Source organism: Anas platyrhynchos, chromosome 11, assembly GCF_047663525.1.
Source record: "Anas platyrhynchos isolate ZD024472 breed Pekin duck chromosome 11, IASCAAS_PekinDuck_T2T, whole genome shotgun sequence".
Taxonomy (NCBI): domain Eukaryota; kingdom Metazoa; phylum Chordata; class Aves; order Anseriformes; family Anatidae; genus Anas; species Anas platyrhynchos.
The window spans coordinates 11,857,880-11,870,582 of NC_092597.1; the positions used below are offsets into that span (position 1 = coordinate 11,857,880).

At 38.5% G+C, this 12,703-nt stretch overlaps 1 protein-coding gene across 2 annotated transcripts; it reads left to right on the forward strand.

The window, feature by feature from the left end:
- The first annotated feature begins 3 nt into the window (after positions 1-3).
- RCN2 (reticulocalbin 2) lies at positions 4-12,178 on the forward strand. 2 transcript variants are annotated; one of them, XM_027465606.3, is made up of 7 exons: positions 4-259; positions 351-456; positions 2,183-2,379; positions 4,770-4,883; positions 6,116-6,212; positions 8,453-8,595; positions 11,370-12,178. In XM_027465606.3, the coding sequence occupies exons 1-7, from the start codon at positions 152-154 to the stop codon at positions 11,520-11,522; spliced, it is 918 nt and encodes a 305-aa protein (XP_027321407.1). In that variant the 5' UTR covers positions 4-151; the 3' UTR covers positions 11,523-12,178. The 2 variants fall into 2 exon arrangements, with proteins under 2 accessions (XP_027321407.1, XP_027321408.1); XM_027465607.3 differs by having other exon boundaries at positions 4,782-4,883.
- Positions 12,179-12,703: the final 525 nt, after the last annotated feature.

The following is a 12,703-nucleotide window of genomic DNA, read 5'->3' on the forward strand; positions in this document are numbered from 1 at the left end:
ACCGCGCCTCGCCTCGCCCCGGGGCCGGCCGCTCCCAGCCCGGCCCGGCCCCCAGCCGGGGGCAGGCGGCGCCCCGGAGCCCCCCGCGGCCCCTTCCCTTCCTTTCCCCTTTCCCCGCCCCTCGCCGCGGGTCCCCTCGGCGGCGGGCGCGATGCGGCGGCGGCCGCTGCTGGCGCTGGGCCTGGCCCTGTGGGCGCTGGGCGCGGCGCTCGGCCAGCACCGCGCCGACTACGACCGGGAGGCGCTGCTCGGAGGGCAGGTGGGCGGCGGGCAGGGGGCGGCGGGCGGCGGCCGGGGCCGGGGCCGGGGCGGCCTCGGCGGCGGCTTCACGGCGGTTCCCTCGCCCGCAGGAGGAGGCGGAGGAGTACGCGCGGCTCAGCCCGGAAGAGCAGCAGCGGCGGCTGCGGGCCATCGTCAGGAGGATCGATGCGGACGGCGACGGGCTGCTCAGCAAGGGTAGGGCGGGGGGCTGCGGGCTGCGGGGAGGGGGTCGTGTCCGGGCGGTGGGCCCGGCGCTGGGCCTCGCGGCAGGCAGCGGGACCTCTCCGCAAAGGGAATCGCCTCGAGAAGTGTGTCAGAAATGCCGGGAAAAAAAAAAAAAAAAAAAAAAAAAAGGGATATTTCAGTCCCCAAGGATTGTGTTTCCCATGACACAAGCGGTGAGGGCCATGGAAAGCAGGCAGGAGAGCCCTTCCCACCTTCCACAGCAGCAGTTTTGTAGCTGCACCTCTCCCTCGCCTCTGAAACCCCCTGGAATCAAGTGCTTTTTGAAATCCTTTTTGTACAACTCACAGAGCAAGGAAGAGGTGAAGAAGGTACCTGCAGACATAACATTGAATGCATACGCTTGAACAGCTGCTGACACGGAGCCACGCTGTGGGATCATACGTGCTTTCCATCACAATATAGCATCAAATGTCATTTCCCAGACAAAGGTTTTACTAAACTAGTAAATTCAGGCACCATCACAACACTTTCTTCATCTGATTGTCAAATTCATTATAAAAATGTCTGTTTGTTCTGCTGGAGCTTAACAAAAAAAAAAAAGTAAGTGTCTTGTGAACGTGCACACAGAGCCAACAGAATCCTTGTTCAAACTCCAGAACCGTGATACGTCGTTGACATGATACCAAGCATGCAGTAAGCTTTCTGGGTAGGAGGAAGAAATACAGTTCTAAAGATAACTTCAACTCTACCTCTTGAATGTCTTCCACTGGATGTGCTGAATTTATTAATCAGCTGCACACTTGGTTCAGTGTTCCTGTACCTGACTGAGCAGAGGTGAGGTACTATGTGACTTTGTCAGGGTGGCTAACTTGTAAAATAAACAACAAGCACTTTGCAACATGAAGGCTCTAGGAGAAGAGGTCTAATATGTTAAAGTGCAGAAATTCCCTCTGCACTCAGTCCTGACAATACATATTACATCTGGTTATGTTCTTAGTGTAATGGAAACTGGCTTTCCCTTCCCTTCCCAAAGGAAAATCACAGCGGAATGCTTTTTTACACTAAGAAAATTAGAAATTGATGGGAATGGTGATTTTTGGATACAAATTTACACTTAGACTTTTCTGTATTCAATTACATTTTCATAAAGCTCTGAAAAGAAAGGTTAAATGATCCTAGAGTCGGATGGCTTCAGGTTTGAAAAGCCCTGGCCACATAATCATTTCAAGCTGACATAAATGCCAGCAGCCACCGAAAGGGGCAGGCTTGCATTGTTCAGGCCTCAGTAAGCCTGAAACAAGGGTAACTTCTCAGCTGAAAACCAAGAATCTTCCTTGCGGGATAAGTTCCTAGTTGATCTAGTTTGCTGTGCAGCTGCATGAACACTCCCTGTAATCATTTCTTCTTAACCACTTCCTTTGTGTGTCAGAAGGATGCGTCACCCTTCTTCTGGCAGCACCAAAATACACCGGAGTGAAGTAACCATCTAACTCTAGCCTGAGGGAATCAATAGGGAAACAGTATGACAGAAGACAAACTAAAAGCTGTAGCTGTAGTCTAATCTCTTGAAAAAAAGGCATAGCACAGAGGAAGGCTTTTTAACCAACCTCTTGCCTACATACTTGTATCTGAATTACAAAGTATATTCTGAACTGAATAGACCCGTGGTATCTTTACAGTTTTTATACTATAGATTATTCTGATTTTTGTTTGTTTTACTTTATTATTTTCACAGATGAGCTGAGCTCCTGGATACAACAGTCCTTTAAACATTATGTCACACAAGAAGCTAAGCAACACTTCCATGACTATGACAAAGATGGTGATGGATTAGTGTCTTGGAAAGAGTACAATTTACAAATGTATGATCGTGTCATTGATTTTGATGAGAACACTGTCCTGGAGGATCAAGAAGAAGAATCATTTCGACAGGTAAAATGTTTCAACACAGGTTTCTGAAAGCTGCTCGCAATAGAAAACAATATGTGTTTACTGACAGAACAGGATGGTTAGAGAAACCGTAGCAGCTGGCACATGTTTTAACACTTTCATTTATCTGAGATAGGGGAGTAATTATTGAAAAGTAATGGAGTATTAAACTTGCTACCAACAAAACACAAAGAATGAAACTGTACCTCTTGGGTACATTTTGCTAGCTGGGTGGAGTATAAGTCTACTGGCAGTCTTATCACAGAGCAGAGCATCCAGCAAATGTCTTAAAACAAGATGGCAATCTATTAAATTAGGTCCATGGCCTAACCAGTGTCCTGCCTGTAGCTGGGGCCAGTAGCACTGGTGTTGGTCAGCCTTGTACTCTTCTTTTAACCACCCACCTTGCACTGCTTTATCCACTTTTCATTCATTTCTGAAGTACTTGGTGTGGGTGGTCAATAATGTCTTCTTTTAAATTTTTCTGTCTGCTAGAGATCCACAGAGAAAGCAATAGTAATTCAAACATTTTTAGCAATCCAACCCTAGTACATAAAACTGAATGTATAAACAATCGAAGTTACAGATTAATCTCATATATGCAAACAAATACTTAAGAATGAAAAGAAAAAGGCAAGAGGGACAGAGAAGGAAGGACACCACAAATCTACTATAGTAAAACTTGCTTGTTTTCAAGTTAGACATTTATAAGTACATGTAAATATTTCCCAAAAAGAGAATAAGTGAGTTATTAGACTACTCTGGCCTGAGTTTTTTTTTGTGAGAAGGAGTGCTTTGGTGGCTACTTCTAGTAAAATAGTAGTCTTGAATATAGTGTTTGGAGGTCACTTAATTACATAGCTTTTAAATAAAACAAGATTTTGAATGGAACTACCAGTCAAAATCTGGACCCCATGTTTGAGATGTTGCCATTATATTATGCTGAAGTAGAACTTCTGCTTATTTGTAATTTGTGATGATTGCTTGCTTGGTTTTCCTACTTTCTGACTTCAACCTATATTGGCAAAAGCAAGACTAGCAGCATTGCACCAGCATCATGTGTCAGCTGTCTTCAGCCATACTTATGTAAATTAATGATCCTGCTCTAGTTAAAACGGAAAAGTTGGACTTTGTTACTGATTTAAATTGACATAAAGTAAACATGAATTTACCAGAGGGTGGCAGTCTTGTTCATCACATCTCAAAACACTGAAAACAAACCTCCCCTCAACAGTTCATTTTGCAGTCTAGTACTCTCCCTAGTCAGTCTTTCTGAATTGCGTTCCAATTTAACTCTTAGCTAAAGTCAGCTTTTCTTTAAACACAATTAATTATTTTGCAGAATAGTTAAGCTCTTACACTTTATTTGTTACACGTGGTCTGCATGAGTCAGATTAGCCTAACTAAACTGAGAAGATTCAATAAATAGGATAGAAGCTAATAAGTACAGCTTCAAGTGGTTATTTTGAAAGTATTTGTGATCTCTGGTTTGCTGGCCACTGCCTTATCCAGATCAGAGTCATACTGTTAGTCCAATACACTCAAACATAGGACTCCAAAATTTTCACAGCTCACATCGCATGCATTTTGAGTAGAGATTTGTTATCAGTGGTTTGGGTCTTTATTTTGTTTGAAGAGACTGTACAGAATGCAACAAGGGCAAAGAAGAAGGGTTTTGAACATTTAGAATACAGAAGAAGGAAGTGCAAGACATTCAGAAATAGTAACTTGCCTGTTTATTGTGGATATTACCTCTTTTAAGAAGGCATGCTAATATTTATACTTAACAGAGGGTACAGAAGTGACTTTGATTTGAAATAAATTCATATGTAATGGACAACAGTCTTGTATTAAAGGAATCTGCCTCATCCTTCAGCACTTAAAACGGCTTCAGAAAAGGCAGTTTACATATATGATATTTGAAGACTTTCTTGGAACTGTGAGGAGCCCTTGATGTAAGTGAGATATAGATTCAAAAGGTTAAATGTCCTGAAAATGTAAATGTTAGGATTTGTGATGGCCACCTTAACAGTAATTGTACTCCACTAGGCTAGTTTGGGAATTGGTGACTTGTAGAAGTGGAAGCTTGTCTTTATACATGACTTCTTGGTCTTTTCATCATCTCCCTTTCATGTTTTTGAAGCCTTGACTGAGAGTGTTTCAAATGTTCCTAACTGAAATTAAGGAAATTTTTATGGGATTCTTAATAAAAACCTTCCCTCAATTAAAAGTGCTATTCTCATTGCTCCGGATGAGCTCTTCTTAGTGAAAATGAAACACCAGTATAATACAAGAAAGTAATGTGAAACAATTAATATTCTAATGAGTTTACAGCTAACTACTATAATGTTTTTCCTTTTCATTAAGCACTCTAACTAAATCTGTTTTCTAAGCTTCATTTAAAGGAGAAAAAGCGTTTTGAAAAAGCTAACAGGGATGATGTTCCTGATCTAAATGTGGATGAATTCATTGCTTTTGAACATCCCGAAGAAGTGGAGTATATGACGGTAAGATTTAGGAGGAGGTCTTTATCGGCCTGTGTATATAGAGGCAACATCTTTTTAATGTCCCAGTGCTACAGGAAATGTGCTTTTGGGCGGCCATGTATATTGCTTTTCCAGACCAAATAAAAAATCAGATGGTATGTTGTGAATTCAGTGCTGGAGTTCAGAAGATGGAGCAGGAGTTCAGTGCTTTTCTGGAAAATGTATTTCAAGAACTAGTATGTGTCAAGAAGCGGTATTACACAACTACCTTAAACCTTTAAGATTAGGCTGACATAACTATCTCTAAAATTCTGTTAGGTTAGAAACATATCAGTAAGATTTCAGCTTGAGAAAATTGCAAGTTCAGAGTTCAATTATTGTTAGAGGTATTCACGATAAAGATGTTTTGATGCAGGAAAAAGGTCAAGTGCCAGTTATCTTCACCTTACTTAAAGGGCCACTATGGTCACTTTTCTGGTAGAAAAACACAAACAAACAAACAAACAAAAAAACGTTTTGAAACTTTGACTTTTCTGTGCTCAGAGTTTGGGGGATTATTATTCAAGTCAGGAGCACTGTGGCATTGTTGATGTGTTTCATCACTGCTGTGACTGTTGGTGTCATTCCAGCTCAATACCCACAGCTGACCCCAGTTAAAAGTACACTGCTGCTTTTCTGCAACAGAGTCTTCAGGTTTGGGTCTCTGATGCTGCAGAGCTAACTGCCAGCAGGAGCTCAGTGCAAACATAGCCTCTGTTTGTGTTGACATAATGCTTAATTATGAACAAACAAGAACAACTACAAGAACAGGCATGCTGGTCTCACCGGGAAACAAAGGACCAAGACACAAAACAATTTTTCCAACAACTTCAAAAAGTTACAAAATGCAAAGAAATTAGTACATCAAAAAAGAAATAGGATTATAGTTTTGTGCAAATTCGTGTGCTTATATAGTTTCGAATTATATTTAAGGATTCCAACTCTACATACACCCAACAGATTTGATTTTCATAAAACCTGACATCCTAAACTCTTAAGAATGGATCCATTCTGTGGCACAGGAACCAGTTATTGCACTAGTTCACGTAAAACAGAGAAGCAGATTTGAAATGACATCTCATTAGTTTAAAGGACATTTACTTTCTTTTACATACTTTCTTGTATTTATTGTTCTAAAATGATTTATTTCTGTTTCTCTTGATTGCAAGACTGATAAATTGATATTTTGCCTTTTGTTTGTATGTATGCAAAAGGACTTTGTCATTCAGGAAGCTTTAGAAGAGCATGATAAAGATGGTGATGGATTTGTCAATCTGGAAGAATTCCTTGGTGATTACAGGAGAGACCCAAGTAAGGAAAGGGTTGGGGAGCAGAAACTGAACAAAAGTTTTTGGAATGGGATGAATTGTACATTCCTTCGTTTTCAGCTTTTAACACCTCCACCTACAGGTTCCAAGTGACATTTTCCTGTTGGTCAGAATAATTCAATTTCCTGGTACTGTGCCTTGTAGATCATTATTTCAGTCTGCCCTGCGTGTATTTGGCAGTAGTTTATGTACAGCCCACTGTTCCCCTGTAAGTTACTTCTTTTCCCAAAGACTGAAGCATAATCCTCATCACTAGGTATGTAGATAAAAAAAGATGCAGTTTTGCTAACTGAACGCATCTGGGAAAACAGCCAGCATGCATATAAGGTTAGCCTTTCCTAGTCTTGATCGGCTTAAGGCAGCTGTCAGCCTTGCTGCAGAAGGACTGAAGTCGTGTGTATTTTAAGAGAGGGAGAGGGGAAGTGTAAGCAGTCCCTTCACGGTACCAGGTATTGAAAGCCCATCTGCTTTCGCTTTTTTTTTTCACTCTTGCCCTTCCTTAAGCTTGCTCTATTCCTGTGTTAACAAAAAAAAAAAGAGAGAGAGAGAGATTATACACTGTACTTGACTTGCTACAAGATAGGGCAGAGAACTCTCCTGGTTCCAAAAAGACCAGTGGCTTGATGCACGTGAAAAGTCTGCTTGGTCGTTAAGGAGTGCAAATTCTGAAACATGGAGGTTTTTTTTTATATCTTTTTCCTACTTGAACTTAAAAAAAGCCTTTCCAAGCCAGTCTATCTAAAGTTATTAGAAAGGGATGAAATTATTGTTAGGATTCTTGCAGTAACAGAAGATAGAACAGCTTTGCTATTAAACATTTTTATCAATGATTCAGAATCATCTGGAACTGTAGAAACTTCTTCAGGTTTTCTCCAAATGACCTTCTTCTGCAGACAGTGTTCTTGCTGCACACTCTAAAATGACTAATAAGCTACAAGGTGGGTCTGGTTTCATAACCGCCTTGTGGCTTTGGGCAGCAGTGTATTGCTGAATTGTGACATCAAGAATAACTGAGTTGTAAACTAGGTGTTAGAAAGGAAAGAGAGAGACTTAATCTTTTTTCTTTTATAATAAAACCTAATTATTTTGAACTGTTACTTGTTTGCCTGTCATGTCAAATAATTTCGACTTTCATGAGGTTTAGGAAGTCTTACAATCTGTTAATGTTTGTTCACAGTGTTTATCAGTGGTGAACGATCACTGTGAATTGTCTCTTAATTTCTTGAAGAGTTAGAGACAAGTTAAAAAGCTGGTTAGGTTTCAGAGTGCAAGGTCAGAATACAGGGTAAATATAGACCAGGAATACAAAGAAATACAAGCAGTAAATGGGACTGCTTTGGATATATTCCAGCTATTTTTAGAAAAATTACAAAAAATAAAAACTGTTTTGAGAGCTTACAGTACTGTTCAGAGTCTGTTGAGCCTGCACTAGGTAGGAGCTTTGTCCTCTCTGTTAGCTGTCACAAATGACCTCCCTGGCTGTTAAAGCACAGGATCAGACAGTAGAATGTTAAAATTTTGGTATCGCCTTACAAGTTTCGTAATTGCATACACAGCACAACCCTAGTTCCCTACCTACTTTTAGGACACTTGTTGATTTAAAGCTTTTCCCTACTTTCCTCAATCTGTTAAGTGCTGAGATGACCAGTGACTGAGAACTACAGTATTGCTCACGTTGCTGTCATGGGATACTATTAACATGCTATCTGCAATGTTACTGCTATACAATGGCTATATAATAGGAGAGAGTAATCTTAACCCAGTCAAAGTAAATAATGTCAAATATCTCCATCATCCACTTAACTTTTTCCTATTGGTATGTCAGATGTCCCAATAAGTAGGAAACCATCCATTTGGCAGCACATTTTATACATAGTATGATTTCTCCCCCATTTATTTGATTAATTTTGGTTAACATTAAAATAAACAGCTCAGTTGATTGTAACACGTGACTTTAACGTCCCCTTAGTTCAACTGCAAATTTACAGTCTTTACATTATCTTAGCTTTAAGTTCTGTTTTAATCTATACAAATATTTTAAATGTTTGTGTGTTTTTTTTTTTTTTTTAATATCCTTGGACTGGTCGGTAAGGTCTCTCTTTGTTTAGTGAAATCGCTTTTATGTTATGAGACTAAATTGCATTAATTTGCTTACAAGAAAAGGTGAATGCGTCAATTTTAAGGAAAAGAGTGGTTTTAAACTTGCTAAATGTTTCTTACTAGCTGCAAGGGAAGATCCAGAATGGATACTTGTTGAGAAGGATCGATTTGTGAATGACTATGACAAGGATAAGGATGGGAAACTCAGCCCTCAAGAGCTGTTGTTTTGGATAGTACCTAATAATCAGGGTATTGCACAAGAGGAGGTATGTGTTTTGACTGGTTTAATAATTGCTGTTTAGATTTTATTTAATGCAGCAGAATTCTGGAGGTATCACAGCAAAATGATAGATAAATTCAGATTTACCATATTTTAGTAGTTGAAAATTAATGCTTAGTAGATGTTTGCATATCTTTTTTAGCCCTTTTTTCCAGTTTGACAAAGAATGAAGGTCCCCAGTCTGGATAAGGCAAATGTGATGTCATTTTAAAGTTACAGTAGTTAAAGCTAATGAGGTATACAAATAAAATAAGCAGTTATATAAAGCACAGTTATGAAAACAAAAATGGATCATTCTTCTTCTTACTGGTTAAATTGCCATAATTTGTATAAAAATTGTATAAAAACCTGTATTTGCGTAAGTATAAGAAAATAGACATACTGTATGATTCAAGATTCTGTAAAGCAAACTTTAAAATGAGAATGATAATTGAAATGGTTTAATCAGCAGTAGAATGCCGTAATAGGTTTAAGTGGATTCTCATTTTAGTTGTCTATTTTTTGTAGCAGGTAGTAGAAGCACTGAGCATACCAGACCAGCCTATTTTTATGAACGTTAGAGTTGCTGACGGTAGTAGAGAAGGTTTCTGCCTTTCTGCTAGTAACTACTTATCTTAATTTGTGCAGATCTCTTTCCTTTGCACTGAAGGGTTTTGGTGTTCAGTATGGCAGACACAAACAGGTTCTCCCGTGCCTCCATAATTATTCTTAAAGTTGGGAAACTCTTCAAAATAGATTAAGATAGCTCATCTCCTGTGACTGGACAAGTCATTACTGAGCTCCCACCTCCCTGCTATTTCAGCTCTGCTGATTACAGAAAAAGCAGCTTGGTTAGCATGCAGCACTGGCTGCTCAGGTACCTAACCTTGTAGGAACCTAAGCTACAAAATTGCTATAGGACTATTTTTGTAAATGAGCATCTGTAAGCTTTTGTGCAGACTTTTTTTAAACATCTGACTCTTGAGGGTTGTTGGTTCTTATTTCACAGAAAGAATACTGATCTAACTGACATGAGTTCTGTGTGTTGTTGAGTCTATACATACCTGTTCTGTTTGGTTGTGTTTTCTTTAATCAGTTCTTCACTATTCATTCAAATCTTAGCTTAAAGCAAGGCCATGGTGTACTAATATCTCAGTTCTACAAGGTTAGGGTTTTTTATTTGTTTTTCTAATGTGCTATTTTTTTCTTCAGTTAATGCAAGGGCTTAGCAAAGTCCCCTATCCTAAAGAGAAGGTGGCATTGACTTGCATCATAAATTGCTGTTTGTTTATATTACAGTTTGATTTTGTCATTTAAAAATGGCTTGAGAAATCTGGTAGTTAAATAACATAAAACAACAGAAAAATACTATGCATTCAGTTTTTAGGAACTGATACATGTTTACCAAGATGTTTTTCTTAATACTCTGTTAGCTTTTGCCATGCAGAGTGTTTTTGAAATCTGTTTGGCTGATGTTACTACCTGTCATTTTCTTCAGCCCTCTTTGCTGATGTAGTCAGCTTAAATGTAAGTAATATTTCATTTTTAATAAAGCCGCTAAGCAGTCACATTGAGCCAAACCAATCAGAAAAAGCAGAAACGGAAGGACCCTGTAAATCATCGTATTTGTAGATATTTAGTAAATAAAAACCCAAGCCATGTAAGACTAGGAACTCTGCTATTTCTCAGTAATAACAGCTGCAATAGAGCTGTTGTGCTAGCTTGGTAGCTTTGAGATGTGTAATTCTCATGAATAACATACAACTAAAGTATTCCACATTTTTTGTTTCACTGCGGAATTTCCCTCCTTCTATAATACATAAGCAAGCAAAAAATTGAGAACTGTTGTAACTCACAGTTTCATTTGACATTGTGTTTGTCTTTTTTTTTTTTTTTTTTTTTTTTCCAAAAAGCAAGCTTTGGCTTTCAGGAAATGGGGGAGATCTTTAATTGCTATCCAAAGTTGATGTTCCTATGCATGCATGACTTACCTCATCTGCTGTTGAAAATACAAAATCTTTTCCATGGTTGACATCAAATACTTTCCAGTTAAGTTTAAACCATGAATTACAGTTAGAGAGCTATTTTTGCAAATCATAAATAGATACAGAAATGGTAGCAGAATAGATGCCTCCAGAGCTAAAAGTAACAGCACCTAAAGTTTAAAATGAGAGCTGGAAAAAGATACCCGGTCAGACAGAGGGTTCATTCAGAGATAGAGATAACCGTATCTGGTACACACCTATGGAAGAGCATGCTCAATATGAAGACTGCACTGGTTCAAATCTTAGTTGAGGTCATGCACACCAAGGGCCATAGCTGTTGCTCTGTGGCTGAATGTCCAGAAACAGAAAACACACAGCCTCTAGCCGACCTGCTAAGCTTGCATTTTCTGCAGATCGTATGCTAAAGGTATGTATGGCATCAACTAGTGGATTTCAGAGGCTGCTGGTACTTCCAGGAAGACGATCAATCTTTGCTTTTTTAACGCTGTCTTCAGAGTAACACTGCCCTCAGAGTAAAGCAGTGGGTTTGACATTTATTTTTTTGGTTTAGAATTGATGATGAGGTTAGAAATTTGATATTATGACTTTGCCACTGAATAAAAAAGGCAAGGGGAAACAAACTGAGGCAAGAAAGATTCTGTTCTGAACGTTAATGGCATCTAGCTTGTTACAAATAATGGTGCAGTGGCAGGACTCTGACAGTGCCATTCCAAAAGTGTATTTATAAACGTTCCTACCTATTAACTGTGCACCTGGTGTTCCATTTATTTTAAAGGCTGTTCACCTTATTGAAGAAATGGATTTGAATGATGATAAAAAGCTTTCTGAAGCAGAAATTCTTAAGAACCAGGATTTGTTTCTTAACAGTGAAGCAACGGATTATGGCAGGCAGCTTCATGATGAACGTTTCTACCACGAAGAACTTTAGATTATTTATTTTGTAATCTGTTTTTCTTCCCTTTCTTTCATTTGGAGCTTTTGTTAAATGCACCCACTTTTCAGCTATGTTGCAAGTATTATGCTGTAATTACAATAGACTAATGTTTGTGTAAATACTTTGCATTCAAAATTAAATTGCCCTCCCGCAGACTTCCTTGGGCCTCTTCTAGCTTGCAAAATTAATCTTAAATACTTACTTCCAAAATTATATAGCAATGGGAAAGAAATTACTTAAGGTATTGTACTGTATTGTGAAGAGTTGTGTGACTGTACTTCAACTAAATGGAGAATCTGAATGATTCTCTGAAAGAATTCAAACTACAAAATGAGACTGCTATATTTTCTACTCAGTTTAATTAGGGAGGAGAGTAGGGAAGGTAGGGGAAGATGTTTAGAATCAGTATTAACCGTGTTTTATTTAATACATTTGGAGAAACACTTAGCTTAATGCCTCAATTGTTTAAGAGGTTTCTACTTAATTTTAAATGGTTTCTATGTGTTTTATTGTATTATAATAAAAACTTACTATTTTTACATCTACAGAAAACAATTGTTTTTATGTACAATTCTACAGCATTGACAGTACAATGGTATTGTACATTGTCAAGATCCTCCTCATTTGTTGGATTAAAACTCAAAATATTCTGTCTTTGTTTTATACATTTATTACGTACTGTGGTCACCTGTAGCAACTCCTTGAAATGTGAACAATTTGCAGTAGTGTATTTATTTGGGAGTCACTCCTTCTGAATGCAGATTAGAATACCAAGGGCAACTCACATACACCACGTGAAGGGAACAGTATGTATTCTTTGGCAACATTCTTAAGTTTTATATGCTAAGGACAGCTCCTCGGATCTAGATATTAAAAACGATTAAAAAAAAAAAAGCGTGCATTTAGCATTTTCTGGACATGTTTGCAAAAGCAGTGTTGTTTTTTTTTTCTGAAATTTGGGATATATGGAACTCTAAAGCATCAAGACATCACATAATAGTTGTAATGATAACCTCTAAAAGTTAACTTCAGTTGAAAGCTCCACAATTACCATTCATAAAAGTAAGTAATGTCTCATTAAGTGATTATTTGAAATAACCAGGAAGGTTAATGGCATAACAGATTCTGTTTAGGAAAGTTCATATATTCACTTCTCATCTAGAAAGTCACAGCCT